At 42.2% G+C, this 19,710-nt stretch overlaps 1 protein-coding gene across 1 annotated transcript in view; it reads right to left on the bottom strand.

Moving 5' to 3' along the window:
- The window catches only part of ATP6V1B2 (ATPase H+ transporting V1 subunit B2), a 237,309-nt gene that overhangs the window by 148,795 nt on the left and 68,804 nt on the right, over positions 1-19,710 (bottom strand). The window contains exons 4-8 of the mRNA XM_069617715.1: positions 11,067-11,160; positions 10,761-10,838; positions 8,631-8,770; positions 7,588-7,689; positions 7,148-7,245 (exon numbers count right to left, since the gene is read on the bottom strand). Of these exons, the coding sequence (XP_069473816.1) occupies positions 7,148-7,245; positions 7,588-7,689; positions 8,631-8,770; positions 10,761-10,838; positions 11,067-11,160 (512 nt within the window). The remainder of the gene's footprint in view (positions 1-7,147; positions 7,246-7,587; positions 7,690-8,630; positions 8,771-10,760; positions 10,839-11,066; positions 11,161-19,710) is intronic.

Here is a 19,710-nt window from a genome sequence, read left to right as displayed (position 1 = left end):
TCTTGGGATAGGCCTGGCTGCTCAGTCACACTACCAACTTGTGTAGTCAGACCTATACCAAAAGGTGGGTTACCTAATACCAAGCAGGTAAGTCTTGTATAGTCTTGCACAGTGTGACTGCACCAATTCTTACCAAACAAAGGCCCTGACTGTGCCTGCTCTGGGGTCAAGGGTAGTGGTGGTGAAACAAAAGACCAGGTGAGTGAGCAATAGAGTGCGTGCGAGAGAGAGAGAGGGAGGAGTGGTAGGAAGGTGTGAGACCAAGACAAATCATATCAAAAAGAGGACAAGAGATCCTTTAGTAAATCCCCAGAGGACGGGAAATAGAGAAAGCCAAGGCCTCCCTTAGACCACTTTAGAATTGGATAGTAGGGGTAACCATACTTTAGATCATGGACTGAAATGTTGTGGAGAGGGATGTCTGGGCTAGGTTGGGGTCTGGGCTAGGGTACCCCCTTAGTTCACGGTCACTACAACCTCTCGAAAAACCCAATGTAATTTCACTCTTCCTGGAATTCCCCCACCCCCTACCACCGAGACATTATCCATCGGGGGCCCAGCCCGTGCACACATGTAGCTTCACTCGGCACCCTCTCCACAAATGTGGCTCTTGGCTAATACATCTACCTTGTTGATCAAGCCTGGTCTCTCCAGACTTACTGCACATGATATGGGCCTGTATTAAATTGAGGGGGTTCTGTGAGGGGGGTGGTGGAAGCCGTTCCCGGTATGTTGGGACAGCTTGTCCTGTGTGAATTGCTGTGCTGCATGTTTGGATGGCTCCCGGGGCTGCCAAGACACGATCAGAAACTGCTCGACCTGTATGACTGTAGCGAGGCGCTGCATATTGATAAAATAACCGGGTCCGTTCCCCCCCCAGGGCTGAGCATGTGGCAAAAAGACTTGACCTGGCTTAGTGATACGGACAGAGACTATGGTAATCTCTGTGGGATGCAGAACAGGCCCAAGAACATTTGGAGCCCCTTTAAGCCTATTTGGTTCCTATGTCTACTGATTCAGACAATTAAGGGGACAATTTCTTGAGATGTGATTCAATCAATAAAGAAAGTTTAAAAAGAAAGAATAAATGAACAAAGACAGAATGGATAAAACAAGGCCCACGCACGGCTTCTGAGGAATATGATAGAAGACGAACAAGAGAACTGAATGATAGAAGGAGTATAAAGGAAGGAACCCAGGCGAGGGGGAATCTGAAAGGGCATCAAGTCCCATGCAAAGTAGCCTGGATGAATTGAGAGACTGTAAAAGGATCATAAGGGAGGACAAAAGTGTGTGAGACCATATCAAAACAAGCTGGAAGCAGCATAACATTTAAGAGAGCACCAAGCCCATATGTGTCTTACAAGCGCTATAGAGCTCATGGAGGAGATATCCAGAGTTGTATAAAGAAACTCAAGTATAAGAGACATTTCCATACAGAGACAATCGAGCTATGCAAAGTCGAGGAGAACAAAGACCTTCCCTTGGCTGAATTGAAGTTGGTTAAACTAGTGGAAGGGTCAGAGTTATGTTTGGACCGAGGACATTTTACTTTGGGACTTCCTGAAGGCAGACAAGCACCCTTAGTTTCTTTAGATAGTCAGGGTGATCCCTTTAACAAAGGGGAAAGTTAGGTCTTTTCGTATAATCTAATTAAACAGAGTTCATGATGTCCTTAATGTGGCCGAATCCTTCTTCCGACCCGCCACATTACGCATTTGTTATCACAATTACTGCACTTACCTAGTGACTTTGTCATATGTTACCCTATAGGAGGGCAGTTAGGCTTAACAAGAATATTTCCTCATTAAGTAAAACGTCGTACTTGTGAATCCTGTTGGCAAATGCTCTGATGCTACCGCTGGACTTTTGAAGTCAGTATCGGTAATGGTTGGTATGCGTTAGAATTTCTGAAGCCGGTTACAAATGTAACTGCTGTTTTCTGCCCCACTTTCCATTGCAACATGGTATTCCAATAGAGTTCAACATCGTAATCTGGGTTTCTATTTAAAAATGGAGGGTGGTGTCCACTTGGGACACCTTAATGTATTATATAGGTTTTTAACTTGCTGTTCTTAATTTGATGCACATTATTCGTGATGAACAAGTTGCTAGAGATTTCCATTGTGCGGACCATCTTTTACTTGGGCTCCCTTGAGTGATCTGTACCCAATGCCGGTACCCACACTTCCCAAGAATAAGACCCAACTGCTTGGTCACATCCAACAGTGGGAGATTGCTCTAACTTTTGTGGAATCCTGCAGGTTGGTCGTCCTAAAACCTGCACTAGTGTTGTAAAAAAAGAAAATCCTCCCAAACAAACGTCTAGCTGTGGAACTGAGTAGATTTCTTGACATGAGGGTCATCCTGTAGATCACCCCTCGAGATTCAGCAGAATGTATCTCACTATAATCAAAAATGATGTTTTCCACACACCTGTCTAGTCCATACAACCAACCATGCACACATGAAATAGAATGTATTTGGAAACCCTCATGTGGAAACTTATGGCTGCTCTGTGCACACTGAACAATTGTGTCCCTCAAGGGACCTTGATTAGGACTCGTCAATGATAAAAGGTCTGTAAACAACTCTGGCAAAAGGCTAAGGGCCAGGGTGCAGTGTAGGACTTCTAATGTCACAGGACCTAGTTAGAATGACGTGGGGAGAGCTATCGCTCAAACTCATAAGTTGAAGATTCAAAAGCTCTAGGGCACAACTAGGTCTTCTAGATCAGCACAGGTTAGAAACAACCTTAACTCCCAACGGTTCCTCTTAACTGCAGGTATGTACTGGGCTAGCTATTGAACTGAGCCAACAGGGCTCCATGAAAAGAGAGTAGCGCAGTAGCGCTGAATGCTCAGAAGACAAATGCAGTCAGGCATATTTTGCCCTACCACATCAATCTTCCATCCAACTTCTTGCTGTCCCGATATGCAAGGAAGAACTTGGAGGATATTTTCTAAGCTGCTGTCACAACCCAAGAATAGTGTTGAATTCTCCTCAACTGTTCAGACCCAACCATGCTGTCAGTCATCATCCAGGTTGTTACCATTCAGTTCTCAGTTTCTATGCCAGCAGAGCCCGTTTGTTGCAGCGTTACCTACTCTGCCAAAAGGCTTGCATGACCCATCAGTTCACACCAACCCATAGCGCCCAACGAAATCTCTCAGCATCACCTTCAATCCTGTGCACCTCCCCCACACCAGCCCCTGCTTCCCAACTCTGAAGATTACCTCCAGCTGCCCACTAAGAGGTTTCCAGTGGCTCCCCTTCTGCACCGTCAGCCTCAGATTCAAAGAAGATCTCAGGTTTGCGTGTAGCAGCCAATAGCCATTGCCCCGGAAAGACTACAAAGAATGCCTGTACTCCGCCTCGTGCCAGCTCTCCCTCCTCTATGACAGCCCATACATATACTTTTGGCCCATCAGGTGGTTTACGCCACCAGTACACAAAAATAAAAAACAAAAAACAAAAATAGGAAACAAGCAGGTGAGCTCAAGAAACGACTGCCACCTTAAGGCAGTGAAGCTGCTCCAGAGCCCCATAATGTAGGGCAGGGACATAATGTTCTGATCTGTGGAGCAAGGTTCTCTGAAATCGACAAGGTGCGTACTGTTCTTCCTCCCTAGACCAGCACTGCTTCTGCTCCATCAAATGCACTATGGCACCCAATGAGACCACACAGCAAATGGGGAAAGAGTTAAAAGTATATGTATCATGCCAGGGTCGGAGAAGGTAAAAGGCAAACACACAGGAGCAGGAAAGAAGACATGCGCACTCGAAAAAGGGAGACATGGCACATGGCAGCCAGCACAACAAGATACATATAGTAGCACAGAGGAGAGCACACAATTCAGCTCTACACTGCCAGATTTGGTCTATGGTGCAAGCTCAGATAAGTGCCACAGGGTCAGGTTGTGCTAATGTACTGGTAGTGACAAACACTCCTTCCTCCAGACCAGTGGGAAGCTTTACAAAACATCCAGGAAATAAAGAGGTGGGTAGCATGCATACATTTAAACCAGAAAGCAACACACAAAGAGAAAAATCTTTTGGTTTGTACTGCCCAGTCCCCCTTTGGGAGTTCTACCCTCTGTCAGCACACAGCCTAGATGCAATCGTACATGGGGAGGATGTCCATAGGAGAGATGCAGCAGGATTGCTTAATAAACAATCGTTTTCAATGTCAACAGGATTCATGTTGTCACTTACGCATGAGCATAGAGATAAAGAATCATATATAAAAGTGCTTGCTTACAAACAAACCAAAAAATAACACCATATGGCAGGAGCAGTCTGGTAAAAGACTATAACATCCCAATGAAATATTGTCCTCAAGGCCCACTATAGTGGACACAGCCTAAAGACACGAATTGTAGATCTTGAAGAAGAGGTAGATATATTACCGTTTCCTATTTCGGTATTGCAACAAAATGGTAAAAAAGAAATCCCTACTAATCATAAAAGGAAATCAAACTTTGTCAAACAAAATCGTGGGTCTAGCAAAATCCCTTTACAGTACAAAAAACGGGAACAGAGAAGACATTACACCACACTAGACCAAGCCTCATTGCCTTCACATACATCATAGGAAACACTGTAATGTGTATGATCGAAAGAATTGCGACTAATTAAACTCCTTTCCAAAGGAAAAGTAGGCTTTCAAACGACAACAGCAGTTTTGAACATTCATGTTGGTATACATTTTACAATGAGTTCGGGTAGATAGGTTTCAGTAAAAAAAAAAAAATATATATTATATATATATATATATATATATATATTTGTGTTTTGACCCGATTTGGATTATAGGTTTCCTCTGTTTTTGGAGTCTGACAAACTCCATCGGCATCTACTTTTTGTTTGGTTACGCACAGCACCTTCAGTGCAGTGTCACAGAGAAATCCCTTTAGATTTCTCATAAGGTTTAAATACCTTTACTTGTGTGGTGTGAACTACTGTTCCCAAGAATAGTAAAGTGAAATTGACTTTACTTACCTTTTCCCTTTGTAGGCCCCGCACACCCGATCTTATGTGGAGTGCTAGGGGGTTACTTAGTAGCCCCTTATCATACTCTCTCATGTAACATTTTTTATGTTACCCTCACTATTTTAAATGGCTGGTGGAAGTGGTTTACATTTTCCTACCATTGTGCTTTTCTACCGCAGGCTGAACCCTCAGCTGCGTTATAGCACCCAGGGGTGACCATTGTGTCAAAATGGGCCCAGTCTTCTTTTTTCCCCATGGTTTGAGAGGTCATTCTTGGGTTTTACTCTGTGCATCGAAGCCGATTTGAGCCCTTTGTTCATTTTGCCTTTGGCAGGCTTCAGTCCTGAAGCCCACCTCTGGCTCCAGTGGGTCTGGAAAGGCAGGATGTGAGGGAGGGTCCTGAAACCCCTGTCCTTTGTCTCTAGGAATGCCTCAATGCAACCAGTCCTGATTGGCCTTTCAGGACAGCCATCCTGCTGTGTGACTGACAGCCTAGGCTGTGCATGAATGGGAGAAACCTGCTTAAAAGGCAAGGGTTTTGGGACGAGTGGCAGTCGGCAACTGGGAGAAACACCAGACGAAGAAACCATGAACGAAGCTTGCTGCATCCTCCTGGACCATTGAATTGCCCTGCTGCTGCTTTTTTCGATTCAACAGAGAAGCTCCGGAAGGGACAACTTAACTTCTTCCCTTGGGTTAGTGGGACCAACTAACCCCAAGACAAACTCCACTGGACCATCTTCCCAGACTGGCTGTGTGTACTTATTTGCTGCTGCAAGAACCGAGGGACAGAGAGGGTGGGGTCAAGAAATCCATAGTTGAGTGCCACGTCTCAAATCCGGCCAGAAGCTCCAGAGTCTCCCAAGGAGCCTCCAGAAGCAGGACGACCAGAGCTTGTGTCCCCTCACCAGAGTGCAGGACCCAAGGAATGAAGGAAGCCCAACCAGTATCCAAGATCCACAACGGTGCTGTTTGCTAAGCACTGAAACCACGTGCCACTGAACCGAAAAGAGCCTGTACCGGCAGACCACCTCCAAACTGATGCTGCAGGAGCCCTCCAGATGTCCTCCCGCCCCCACAACCGAGGCTCAGGAAACCAGGGTCTACACCACTGCAACAGGACAGAATCCAGCTGGACCACTCTTCTTCGAACCAGAGGCACTGTTTAGACTTGGGGTACTTACCTCAGTGTCTTTGAGCTGTGCTTTTCTCAGTTGAGCCTTGCAGTGACTTACCTTTAGAGTTGATTCCAACTCTGCTTTTCACAGGCTTAATAGCTTGTGACCCTACAAGTGATCTTTCTACAAATTCTCTAACTTTGTGCAAGACTTTTTATCTAAGAAGTGCCTCAACTGCATAGAATGTGTTCCAATTGACTCTGGCTTTCCTGGCTCCCTGCAGACTCTTATAGCCCATTGACTTTGATATGGTTTGTCCCTCATAGGTGGTAACTTGTTTTACACTGTTACTTCTGGGAAAGGCTTGTCTGGATTTCATTGGAAGATTTAGTTGTCCTCACATATACTGAGAACGTGTTTAACCATTTCCTTCCTTAAACCTTTCCTTTCTGCAACCTTAGAATCTAAAAAAGTATAACTAGTGTGATATATAAATGCCATTACTGTTGTTGTGAATGATGTCACCCCACGGTGTAGGAATTGTGTAAATAGCATATCCAAAGTGTATCCACCAACTCGTTTAATTCAGAAAACTATTTTTAAGATGTATTTACAGGGTTACATATCTTGCCTTTTAAAAGAACGCTTACTTAAAAATTAATGTTAAATAACTATTTATAACTGAAACCTTGAGTGTAAGGGTTACTTGTATTTACGAATTTCATTGCTACAGCTCACATTTACCCCTCTTGAGATAGGCCTGCTCAGTCATGTGTACGTGTGTAGTACAGACCTATACTAAAAGGTGGGTTACCTAATACCAAGTAGATAAGGGTTGTGTAGTGTTACTACATCAATTCTTGCCTAACAGACTGTTATATTATTCACCCCTTTAATATTTGGAGGCCAAAGAGGGTCACACAATCTAGTATATTCTGAAATTTCCCACATGTTGTAGAGCAACTGGAAAGTTTTAATTAATAGTAGTTTTAACACCACATGTGGCGTTTGATGTGGCCACAAGAGAGATCACTTACGTTGGATCATTGGCCAAGTTCAAAAAGAGACATACATTGTCCATGGAGCCATTTTCCTCAAAATCAGACTTAAAGAACCGAGCAGTTTCCATATTCACCTGAAAGAGAGCAGTACAGATTAAGATTAGTTATACCTAAATTCTTCCCACCTTTCCTTAATATGTATGCAAAAATTGATCAATTTATTTTATTAAAGTAAAAATAAAATAAATAGACCATTAATTTCGAACACATTTATGATCATTGAAAAACAATTTTAAGAAGCACAAGGTGGAGGTCTAGTTATGGTTTCACCTTGAGGGGGACTAAACATACAGATTATGTTTTGAAAGTTACACAGAAATAATGCAAACATCACTGGAGGAGCAGCACCTTGCTTAGGAGTTGAACTAATACACCCCCCAAAAACAAAAACAGACAAATGTATCTTCCATACTTACACCCATGGCAGCAAAGACAATAGCAAAGTTTTCTTCAGTGTAATCCATAACATCCTTGGATTTTCTCACCAAACCTGCCTGACGACAGATCTGTGCTGCAATCTGAAAAGGGGTGGGGGGGGAGAAATGTGTGATTTTACAGCTAGACAGAATACAGTCTGTAATGGTGAAAGTGATGGATGAGAAAATGAAAACAAAGGGTCATCCATTGACTCCAGCAAGACACTATATTTAAGTGTACCCCATTACTGAACCCTATGATCCCATCTTTTAATCACGCTCTTTGGGAAGAGATCGCTGAGCAACTGAGGCCATGAACTCATAACCACTTTGTTCACCTTCCCAGCCTTAGCAGGATGAAGAAGTGCCTGTCAAAGCAACTATGTAGGGCCAGCAGCCCATAATCAGTTCAGTGGATCCTACCCATCCTGGATAGTACACTAGGGTTGCCTGCATGCAAGCTCCATGGATTCTAGAACTTGAGATACTTTCCACAGGCTTTGCTTCGCTCAGAGTGGGCCATCCACCAAGGCCTACATGGCATATGCCTGCATTCTGTGGAAAACACCCGACCATACATCACCATCACCCCTGGGGTTAACCTGTAAGCTTCTTCCTTACTTGCTGCTAACAATTACCATCATAAGATATTGTAGATGCCATGGTCTTGAGCCAACAATGGCAGTCACTAGAAAGACAAATACCCGTCCACTGTGACTCTAAAAAAGGTTTCCTACAGCAACATTACCTTGAATTCTGTATAGACTTAGAATGCACCTTCATCTCATCACTTGTAGGCAATTAGAATTCTACAGACTGTCACTGTAAAACTACATCAAACATTGCAAGATTGCTTAATATCTTATTGAATGTCCCACTTTTCTCCCGGCCCATTCTTAATAAAGGTCTATTAAATCATGCACCACCAAAAGGTCCGATCAGGCCAGGACTACACCTGCTAAAACTACAAAATTCAAAACCAAACATTGAATTGATTAATTTCCTCCATGTTCTTTGAGATTATGTGCACCATGGGAACTCACTTCATTGTGGGGCAAACCAGCAGCAGAGAAGATGGGTATTTTCTGGCCTCTGGCAATGCTATTCATACCATCAATAGCCGAAATGCCAGTTTGGATCATCTCTTCAGGGTAGATTCGACATTGAGGGTTGATTGGCTGTCCTGAGCAAATGAAAACACAAGTGCTTGTAGTCAAATAATGATAGGTCCTCAAAGGGGGTGAAATAGTATGAGCTAAAGAAGGATTCCCAGAGGAGGATGGATACAATTCTATGAGAAACTACCCCGCCCTGTACCAGTTTAAAGAAGCACAACATGGGAGAGAGCATAAAAACTGCTCCTCTAAAAATCAGAAATATTTAAAATAACAAAAAAAAAAAAGTTTTTTTAAACCAGATTGTGGCAAGTAACAATTCAATCATAGATCACAGAAATTGACTAAATATGGAAAATTGAAAAGCTAATTTAATTGTTACTTAAGGAGCCAGAGAATACAAATGTGGCTAAATTCACCTTTAAACAATTCTTAAAACCATTTCTCTGCTCAGCATATTCCTGACATTGACAGATTAATAGCTTGATTTAATATTTCAACTGAAAACAATTTTACTAAGACGTAGATAAATGTATAGTATACTAAGGGGATGAGGAGTTAAGTTAACATAGTAACCTATCCTCAAACAAGCACATAGGATTTAATTGCAGGACTCCTGATAAGTTTATGATGTGGAAGTATTTAGGTCCCCATTTCATGAAGCTGGAAACAAAATGATTTTAGAGAGCAAAAAAAGTCATTCACATTCCAAATGGAGCCATCTACTGGGGCCAATAAACAGCTTTCTTTTTGTAAACTATCTTTTGTGCATTTAGTAATTCATGAACAATAAAAGTCTTTAACCTTTAATTTCATCTTCTGGTCAGTCAGTAATATTATTAGAGCTCTTTTGCGTGGAACTACTCAGCTTGCACCAGTCATAGGAATAGGTCATTGAAGCTGTGTGGGTTGGAGCATGCGCAGGCACCAGTTTGTCCATTTCCCATTTTTTTGTGGGGAGTATTTTTCCACTTATTTTGCCCTTCGGTCTGTATTTATGGAGTTAAGGCAGGTGGTACACTGCCTATCTGTACCATTCAGATTCAGTCTATGGGATAGTGCAATGCTGTTGGGCATTAGCATGAATACTACACTTGTCGCCCAGGACATAGACAAAAGCAAATCAGGGGGCAGGAGCAGGGAGGGTCTGAAACCTTTTAATGAGAGACAGAGAAGCTGAGTCTCCAGGAGTTTAGCCTTTCATTCACGCCCCAAAAGGATGCAATAACAGTAGGAATTAGGCATATTGCATCACCTCTAAAGAGGTACAAATGGGTACACAGCAATCCAAGTGTGTAATCAATGTATTGCGTATCTTCCATACATCACCATCTCACATCAGGCTAGAATAGGTAGTAACCTAGAAAAAAGGGGTTCATGCAGTACAGCTCAAAGGGTTCAAAGGCATATTCAGAACCAAACGGTAACACCCACATACTTGCTGCCATCTGAGGAATTCAGAAGTATACATTTTTAAGTTAAAGATAATTGATTGAACTCTTGGCAGCAGGCCCATTGGGGGAAATTATCAGACTAGGTAAAACCACTTGAGAGATTATCAACCCGCTGGCTACATATCTCTCTGGTTTGTGAAGTTATCACACAGCTTCGTGATAATTTCAAGTTGTCTAAGACTAGTCGAGCATGACAGATTCAGTAAAAAGGACTTGGGCAAGGTTTATGGAGACACGGGCAAGTTCTATGGAGACAGAACCAGAAATCCCAAATAGACGTATACACATTTATAAAAATGTATTTGAAAATTAAGTATGCTTAGTTTTTCTGGGTGGGACATTTTACGCCTTCATGGGATTTAGCAACAAATATATAGTTCCTTGTCATGTCATAAGTTTCTTTGCATTTGTATGTTTTTCCATGTGACCTTTTTAATTTAAAAATGGGTTGGCCACGCGACGTTCTATCTACACTACTTACCTTGCTTTGCATTGCATTGCGTTGTTTTGTACTCTAGAATGACTCAGGATGAAAAGTACAGAAAGACACAGCACCAAGGAAGACAGGCCACTCAATAGGTTAAAAAACAGAAAGTGTTGTTACCCATGATGTCTAGATAATCCTCTGCCAGGACTGTAGGGCCTTTGTCGATAGGTTTTCCAGAGCCATTGAACACACGGCCTAGAACATGAATGCAGAAAAAGAGTATATCAAGGTCAATAAGCCGACTTGGAACTTGTGCAAATCAGAATCACAACTTAAAAACACAAAAGTAAATACTACTGTTAGGAGCAACAGTACCTATGCAAATTATGCTGCAAAGAAGGTTGGCATTAGCAGGATTGTTTATAAAACTGAAAACAAATTAGCAAATATTTAGGAAAATACATGAATTATGGGGATACATACCAAGCATATCCTCAGATACTGGGGTTCGGAGAATGTCCCCCGTGAACTCACATGACGTCTTCCGGGCATCAATGCCAGAGGTGCCTTCAAATACCTGCAAGGGTGTCAAGAAAGGTCACGAGCAAAGAAGGGAAGTGCAGGCAGTCCAACATCTTAGAGTCAACATGCATGAAATCCACTCTAATCAAAAAACACAAGGAGCAAAAAGGCAACCATGAACCTAAACATCAACATCTGAATACTCATGGAATAGCCTAAGAACTAATAAAAAGGTGAACAGGGGATCTGCTTGCCCCTTACAAGAATGGGGGAGGTTTGAGCGATTGGTATGCACAATATCAGAGTAGGAAGGGCACACACCTAGTTCTCATTTCAATCTGTCAGAAAAACAGGGCTTTATTGAAAAGGAGCCAGTCGGCTCCTTTCAATACTGAATTGCCTCCCATGAAATAGATCATGGTTCAACAAAAAAGATATAGATTCCTTGTCGCAGGTCGCTGGAGTGCGACGCTAGAAAAGCCCAAACTGTCATAAATTACTTGAAATTGAAGGAGAAACTCCCAGACTTTGCGCCAAATAAAAAGTTATTTTATTTGTAGATCATTCTAGATCAGACGCCCTCTCCATGATTACACGTGTTTCGGCTCGGCTGAGCATTTCTCAAATCAGAGCTATTACTACACAAACATAATTATAAAGCCAAAATACAAACAATTCATTCAGATAGGTTTTAAATCCAAACATGATTCCATAGTACCCAGCACAGTGGTAGTCAATGGCAAAAGAAAATATTTCAATGACAGAGAATGCGGGTTGGTAAAGGGGAGGATTGTACACAATACGGGTGGGGCCGTCTTAAATAGTCTGGCCCTAGCCACTCCCCTTTAGCTCTGCCTTGTGGCCCCCACCTCACCACTCCCATAGATGTTTGCACATGCCTTCCAATGCTTTCTAATGGCCACACCCAGCCTGGATACACGTGCCTTGGATCCAAAGTGTGCAGAGCACACTTTCTTATGAGCGGACCCTTTAGAAGGAGGAAATAAGGGCCCTTGGTTAGTGGCCATGACACCACATCAACAAATGGGTAGGGGATAAACCCCTAATGATTTACAAAAGAGCTGAAACATTAAAATCAATACTCAGTCCATCATTACTACCTGATCTCAAAGATTGGAGTCGTAGTACTTGGCTTCACAAGAATAACATTGGCTTTAGGAAGTATGGCATGTGCTCCCAATGCAAGTATGCACATGACAAGACTAGGGAATTTAAAGGCATCAATGGAAGAACTTTAAGAATTAAACAAGGCATTAATTGCAAAACCAAATTTGTTATATATGGTATTATCTGTGTATGCCAAAAAGCATACATAGGTAGTACCAAGAGAGCTAAGAATTGGGATACGCGAGCACCTAATGGAGATTGGAAGCCAAGATCCTTTGTTGCCACTGGCCCAACATTGGCAAACTTTTCATCAAATGCACAATAAATCTGACATTAGATTTATAGGGCTTCAGCATGTAACCCTGAATAAGAGGTGGGGACAGGGTAAAAGCACTGCATCAGCCTGAAGCTCGTATGGTTTGTCTTCTAAACACAACAGTAACAGGTCTTAACAGTGACAATGAGATGGTATCATTCCTGTAGTTGCATGAAATGGAATAAGTAATTATTAGTCTTTTGTGAAACGAGTAAGATGGCATACATACTAATTCTAATAGCACTTAGTGCTTAAACGAGCTCCATTAAGAATGGTTATTGCAGACCTATATATTTCTCCAACATGCTTAATGGGTATTCATAAACCCCTTTTTTTGTAGATAAAGGATGACAATGAGGAAATGGAAAGCGAGCATTTCGCTTAATAGCGAGCTTGAAGTAGAATCAATATTGATTAGTGATTATTTTGTATACTTAATACGTAGTTTAATTATGTATTGGGGATACACATCACGTTCAGGAATAAAAAATGTAAATTTTAAAAAAGCGAACACATGCAAGTGGCTGCACTACCACTTTGTGCTGATTTTTTATTTATTTATTTTTTGTTATGATTATTTATCCTGTTTCTCCTTTGCTCTGCACTTTCCGCTTTCTCCCTCCCCTCCATGCACTTTCCCCTCCCCCTCTCCCATGCACTTGCACATTCTCAATGTCACTGGGCCTAGTAAGATCGTTGTTTCGTTCTCCCCTGTTCCCCTCCCTTGCCTTCCCGTGCTCTGAAACACCCGTGTATGAGCGCAATATAAATAAAATATATCATATGTGATGCAACCTCATAAGTCCCATTTAATTCTGTATTCCAAGGGATCATCATATGTGAACACATCCCATTTTTATCGGATGTTAGCAACATGAACTATTACATGCTTTTAACTTACCCCTTATATTGTGTATTGGTGATACACATCACGTTCATGAATAAAAATAACAAAGCGAACACACGCTTATGCGATGCGATGCGATTTCACAAGTCCCATTCAATTTTGTATTTCATGGGATCATCATATGTATATACATCTTATTTTCTTCCGAACTATTACGTGCCTATTTCTTCCTTTAAACTAACTAAATTGTGGATCATTTTAATCATTACGTTACCAAGCACTCTCTCAAGATGGCGTGTAGGAAAATGGGCCATGCAGGGAGTAGTTGTACCATGGTAAAGTATGCACAACGTTGCCATGGATACAGTTCAACAACAGTGTTTCTAAAATGGCGTCGGCTCACGGAACTCCGTTTCAGCCGACGCGTGGGACAGGAGCTGCAGGGTAAGCATGCCTCGCATTACTTGGTGTAAAATTGAATTATTAGCAGATTAGATGATTAGTACATTTCTACTATCAACTGACTTAATATTTGGGGGGCAATTAATGATCACAAGATTGAGTCACGTAACACACGAAGTTATCGGGATATTGGATGCTTATAGTTACAATTTGGACCATTCAATGTTAATGAGATCTAAGTTTATTAGTGGAGTAAATTACATATTGGGCCTGTTTTATAAAGGGCAGGTCGTAGAATATGCAAGCTACAGACATAAATACATATCCTATATGCACTTATTGGATATACTAACCAGTGATGGATAAGTTTGACATTTAATATAGGTATATGCTATATATATTTTTTCACAGAGATTTGAACATTGGGATTTAACCCTTTTATGACCTACCTGATAATCATCACGTGGACTTTTCGCTTAAAGTATTGCTGGTAAGCAACCCTATAGCTTGGGGAGTGTCTGACATAATTTTGGCTAACACACAATGTAGAGTGTAATACATTAAACCAATGGATTTACAATTGGACTAACACAACATTATATCTTGTCTTTTTTCTCTCTTTTTTCTTTTTCTTATTCTTATTCTGTATTTATGAACATTGTACTTTGCGCTTTTTCTGGTGTTACTCTTTTGTTTTCTCCATCCCTTTACAACCCTCCCCCTTTACCAACCCGCATTCTCGGTCATTGAAATATTTTCTTTTGCTATTGACTACCACTGTGCTGGGTACTATGGAATCATGTTTGGATTTAAAAGCTATCTGAATTGTTTATATTTTTGCTTTAGAATTATGTTTGTGTAGCAATATCCCCGATTTGGGAAAGGCTCAGCCGAGACGAAACACATGTAATCATGGAGAGGGCATCTGATTTAGAATGATCTACAAATAAAATAACTATTATTTGGCGAAGAGTCTGGGAGTTTCTCTTTCAATTTCTAGTTCTCATTTCAACTCCATCAGAATAGACATTAGCCAACTTTTAATTCAACTTTGCCGATTCATTGAACCTCAGACAGGTACAATAAATTGCTTCACAATGATGGTACATTGAAAGAGCAGAAGTCAGTCCGAGGAATAGATTGTCAAGGTTGCGACAGGACAAGCATAAGAAACCCTAGTAGCTGTGTGCAGGGGTCAAACGTGTGGCATAGAAGAGCAGGTCAGTGTTGCAGTGTATTGTACGAACTGTGTGTTGTGATGAATCAAGGGAATTTGTCCCTTCTCCCCAAGGGGGGAGTATCTTCCTGGGAGGCTAGACCACTCCGCAATACCCTCCCTAGGGGGTAGAGGGAGGTGGGACCTCACTGGGAGAGTCTCCCCTTTAGTGGACAAGGACTCCCAAAAGGTACTCCCTCAGGCTGGATATAACATGGTCTACATGGGATGCTTTAAAGCCCACATAAATTGGATTTCTCAAGACTGTGACGAAGAAACTCCTAAGGGATATTGCTATCTTGGGAGGAAAGGTTGTTTCCCTTTAATTCAAAATGTTCCCTTCACTGGGACGAGTACGACCCTGACACACACACACACACACGAGTAGAGAGCAAGAAACCTTCTGGCACACTGCTGTCTCAAGAACGTTGCCAGCGACCTCTATCAACGGATAAGACCGTGAGTGCAGCCCAGCACAGTGGTGCAGTGAGAAGGAAAGACCATGTGAATGCCAGAGAGAAGACGGTTTTTGCGAAACATAGCAATGAGGAGAGACCAAGAGACTGGCATCCTCCAACAACGCTCCCAACCAGGAGAGAAGGTAACCGGGCAAATGGGAGGTGCAGAGAGACTTCAGAATGGGGGGGGGGGGAGGGGACGAAAGGCTATCCTGCACATAACAAAAACCATGTTAAAGAGCAATAAATACAAAGCTCTGAGGCTATAGGCTTAGAACAGATAGAAACCAGAGTGATCCAGGAAAACTATATTCCTTCAGAAAGGCACAAGCAAGCCAGATCAAAAGTAAAAGCGAACCAAGAGAAACAAAAAGGGATATAAGGTGAAGGAAGAAAGTACAACATCCCATTGGGAGAATTAAAGAAATTAATACAAGAAGTCATGGGAGACTATTTACGAATTGTATACTAAAGACCGGTACTAGCACTACCCTCAGGAGAAGGGAGTCATCCACCTGACCTAAATTAGTTTTCTTTTAGTGGTAGTGTCAGTTAGGGAAGTTTTGGACAGCAAACTTATTTCTTTGGGACATTCATGACTGACAAACTAGCACTTAATTATTAATATAGGCAGGGGCTACTGTGAGAAATCGGAAGATGTCTCAACCGCTAGTCACCGGGGCTCTGTCATCCAGGTGGGCAAGACATGGCCATCACTTTTGGGTCCAGTTCCTGGGGGTGGACCAGTGGGGGAGGATCACCTGGATGAGGGGTATTTGGGGAGTGGGACACCGATGGTGAGACGCTGTACCCCCTTCCCTGTAACACCTTTTCCCCCATCCTACCAGGTAGGATACGCACGCGTTCAAAACTCCCCCACCCCTTCCCCCAACACAAACACTATCTCACAGACAGCTCACTGTGAAGGGAAAACAGACTAATACCTGACATGTGGCAACCCAAGGGTAAGGCAGAATCAGGCAATTACTGATAATTACACACACCTGACTTCCATCACACTTCCTCATACAGATAAAAGGCGGAGCACGAAAGCACACTCCGAGCATGGCAAAACACACAAGGAAGCAACAGTTCCAAGATGGCAGTTTAATACGAGGAGAAAGACGGCAAAACCAGAGAGGGTTGCAAGGAGGGTAGTACCCTCGGCAAAACCAGAGAGGGTTGCAAGGATGGTAGTACCCTTGACCTTTTCGGAGAAGAACCGCTTCTTTCGCGAGCCCTCGAGAACAAAAAACATAAGTCCATGAATTAACGCTGAAGACAGGGGCATTGTGTGACAAGGCAGGGAGGAGCGATTGCCGCTGTGGTGCTGTCAGCGGCTGCCAAAACAAAGCAGCGCCAGTAAAGTGAGCACAGCCAGTGAGTCCGGGAGACTGATAGCAGACTGGTCTGTGATACAACCAAGGTTGCAAGCGGCAATATTGCATGAATAAATCTGCAAAGAACAGAGTTTGAGGCGTGTGTGATGAGCAACGTGAATATAATTTAACACCCAAGGAGTGACTGACATTTTGTAGCCAAGAAAGATACCATACACAGGGTGGACCGGCACCACGTGGGTGCTCACTCGAAGGTCTCCATTAGGTATCCAATAGAGTTTAAAATTGTGAACTGTGAAATCAAAGTGGTCCTGCAAAGGGTCAAGCTAAACTCTGCAAAGTCTTCGATAGCTAATACGAACTGAAATTAGTCAGAGCCCGACTGAGGGAGACTAATTGTGAAAAAGGGATCTGAGCCCAGCTGAAGGGAATCCGGGGTGAACCGTGGGTCACAAGAGAAAAGATTTTCTATTAGGCATTGGAGAGGAGGATCTGAGCCTGGATAAGGTGGGATCCAGGGTGAAGAGTGATTCGCCCGACTTGAGTACTTGTAAAGGAACTTTGTTCTGGTACATCAGGCCCTCTGAATCAAGAGACTTGAGAACTTAAGAGACTCGGGCACAAAAGGCCCCGATGTTGGTAATGTAACTGTGTCCTCGTGCTGAATAAGCCCGAGAGTGTGCTATGCTCGAATGAACCACCTTGTCCCGTGCTGAAAACATGGGAAAGGGAGACCAAGGGCCTAAACCTCTATCATTTTGTGAACACCTTTCTTTTTCATGAACATTAACCCACACTATTTGTACTTAGCGGTAAGGATTGCAATCGAATTTTAGTATAGGCCCTTTTATTTTGACGATACTCCACAAGGACTGCATTATTATTTGATGATCGTAGCTTGCTGTAGATTTAGGATTACATAGGGCATTTCATGCAATTCAATAAAAACCCTTGAACTGTGGTCACTTGTGTCTGTCTAACTTTAATACCATGCCTTCCTTCAACCACCCACAGATATAGGGAGAGTTAGGCCTTCTAGATTCTTTCAATAAACAAGAGTATATCATGTCCTAGGAGTCTGTGTCCTTCTTCTGACCCGCCACAGGGTGTAGGTAAAAACAAATGAAGGAGCAGCAGAGGGCTCTGACGATCAGCAATAATACAAGAACACATTTTTTGCATATGCTTCATGGCAGAATCTTCCAGCATCCAAGTGCTGTAATAAAGGTGGCATCATTGCCCATTTTATGGTACTAACTAGAAATGAAGAAGGTCGGAGTCGCCCTACAGAGGATCAAATCTATGCCTGGAGGGCCGAACACGTCTTGCTGGAAGGAATAGTATTGATAAATGCAAAAGCAGGCCAACTTAATAAGTTCAAACATTTATTGGCAAATTCTGTAAGCAACCTGTGACTCACATTTTCAGAATATAGCAATGCTGGCTCAGACTTGCAACCTTCTTAAACTGCGAGTTGGTTAATAACGTCACCCATCTATGGAGCTAAATAGCCACAAGGCATAGCAACAAACACTTTATATTAATTAGATCAAGGTACCATGGTCAGATGCGTAGACAGGGTAGGGCCCAAGCAGGCCAGGCCCACCCAAAATCTGTAAATGCCCACTCAACAGTGCTGTGTGGGCATTTACAGATGTCAGTGTTGCTGCAGTGTGCCCAAATCCATTAGCTTCAGGTCCCACTTCTTAGACAATCATGGCTACGGCTCTGACCATGGTACCGCTAAGCAGCAATGATTGCAAAGTGGCAAGAACCATTAGTTGCACCTTCAAGTTTATTTCAGAATCCACCGAGCAGGTCAAAACCAACGCTCATATTACGTGTGTCGCAACTTTCTCATTGCTTGTTCACATCCAAAAGTGTGTCACACTGGTTCTGATTTCAAAACAACTATGGCTACAAGTCCTTCTTTCATTGTGGTCATACTTTACATGAAACTCTCCTATGCATGCATGCGTGTCGGCCATCTTATAATGAACATGGATATGATGGATTTCTCGTTTATTCACATGATTTCAATGCGGGGTCTAGTACCCATAAAAACATGCTAAAGAAATCCATCCAATACATAATTATTCATAAAATCCAAGTGGATAATGTGCTGTTGCTGCTTAAAGCTGAACATTTGACAATCCACATATTAAAGTGCTTGTGCCTAATTGTGCAAATGCTTTGAACACTATATTGAATATACAATAAAGTTATACTGCTTAACTGGGCAACAATTCCTAATGTTTAAAGTGTGAATGCTCAACCTTAAAATAATCTAGTCCATGGTATACAAGAAACCAATATGCACTAAAAACACATTATAAACTCAATGATGTTACAAATGTCCGGCCCAAGTTAAAACGCATAAAACCACAACATGAATTACTAAAAATGATACACCAAGGGTCTCTTAATAAAATAAGCCGGTATTCGCAGAATAGTTGTTTCTTACAAAAGTGTAAGATGTAACTCACATGCTGTTTAGTTAAACTGTTCACATATTACCAACTAGCAAAGCCCATGGAATTAATAGTTCACTGCTTAAAGATACACACCCATGACACATTCAGTTTCTCCATCCAAATTATTAGAATACGGTAGTGGCCCTTCCTGAAAAATGTCAAAATAGTAACAGAGAGAACATGCACTACCCAAAAGGCAGAAAAATGAAAGTGATCGAATATAAAAAAAAATGAAAAGAGGAAGACTATATATAAGTAGTGTTCATGACCAAACTAATCTAATACCTCAAAATTACTCTTTGACCTATTGCACCAAATATTCCTCTCCAATGTAATGAATAGAATCGTATCAAGAAGGAAACCATCTTCATCCAGAGTGCAAGTGTTTTGTTGCATCAACCCTTGAAATTCAGCCGATGCGGAA

This window comes from Ambystoma mexicanum, chromosome 10 (genome assembly GCF_040938575.1).
Source record: "Ambystoma mexicanum isolate Mex_15411 chromosome 10, UKY_AmexF1_1, whole genome shotgun sequence".
In the NCBI taxonomy this organism is placed as follows: Eukaryota; Metazoa; Chordata; class Amphibia; order Caudata; family Ambystomatidae; genus Ambystoma; species Ambystoma mexicanum.
This window is presented reverse-complemented; position numbering and strand designations above follow the sequence as displayed.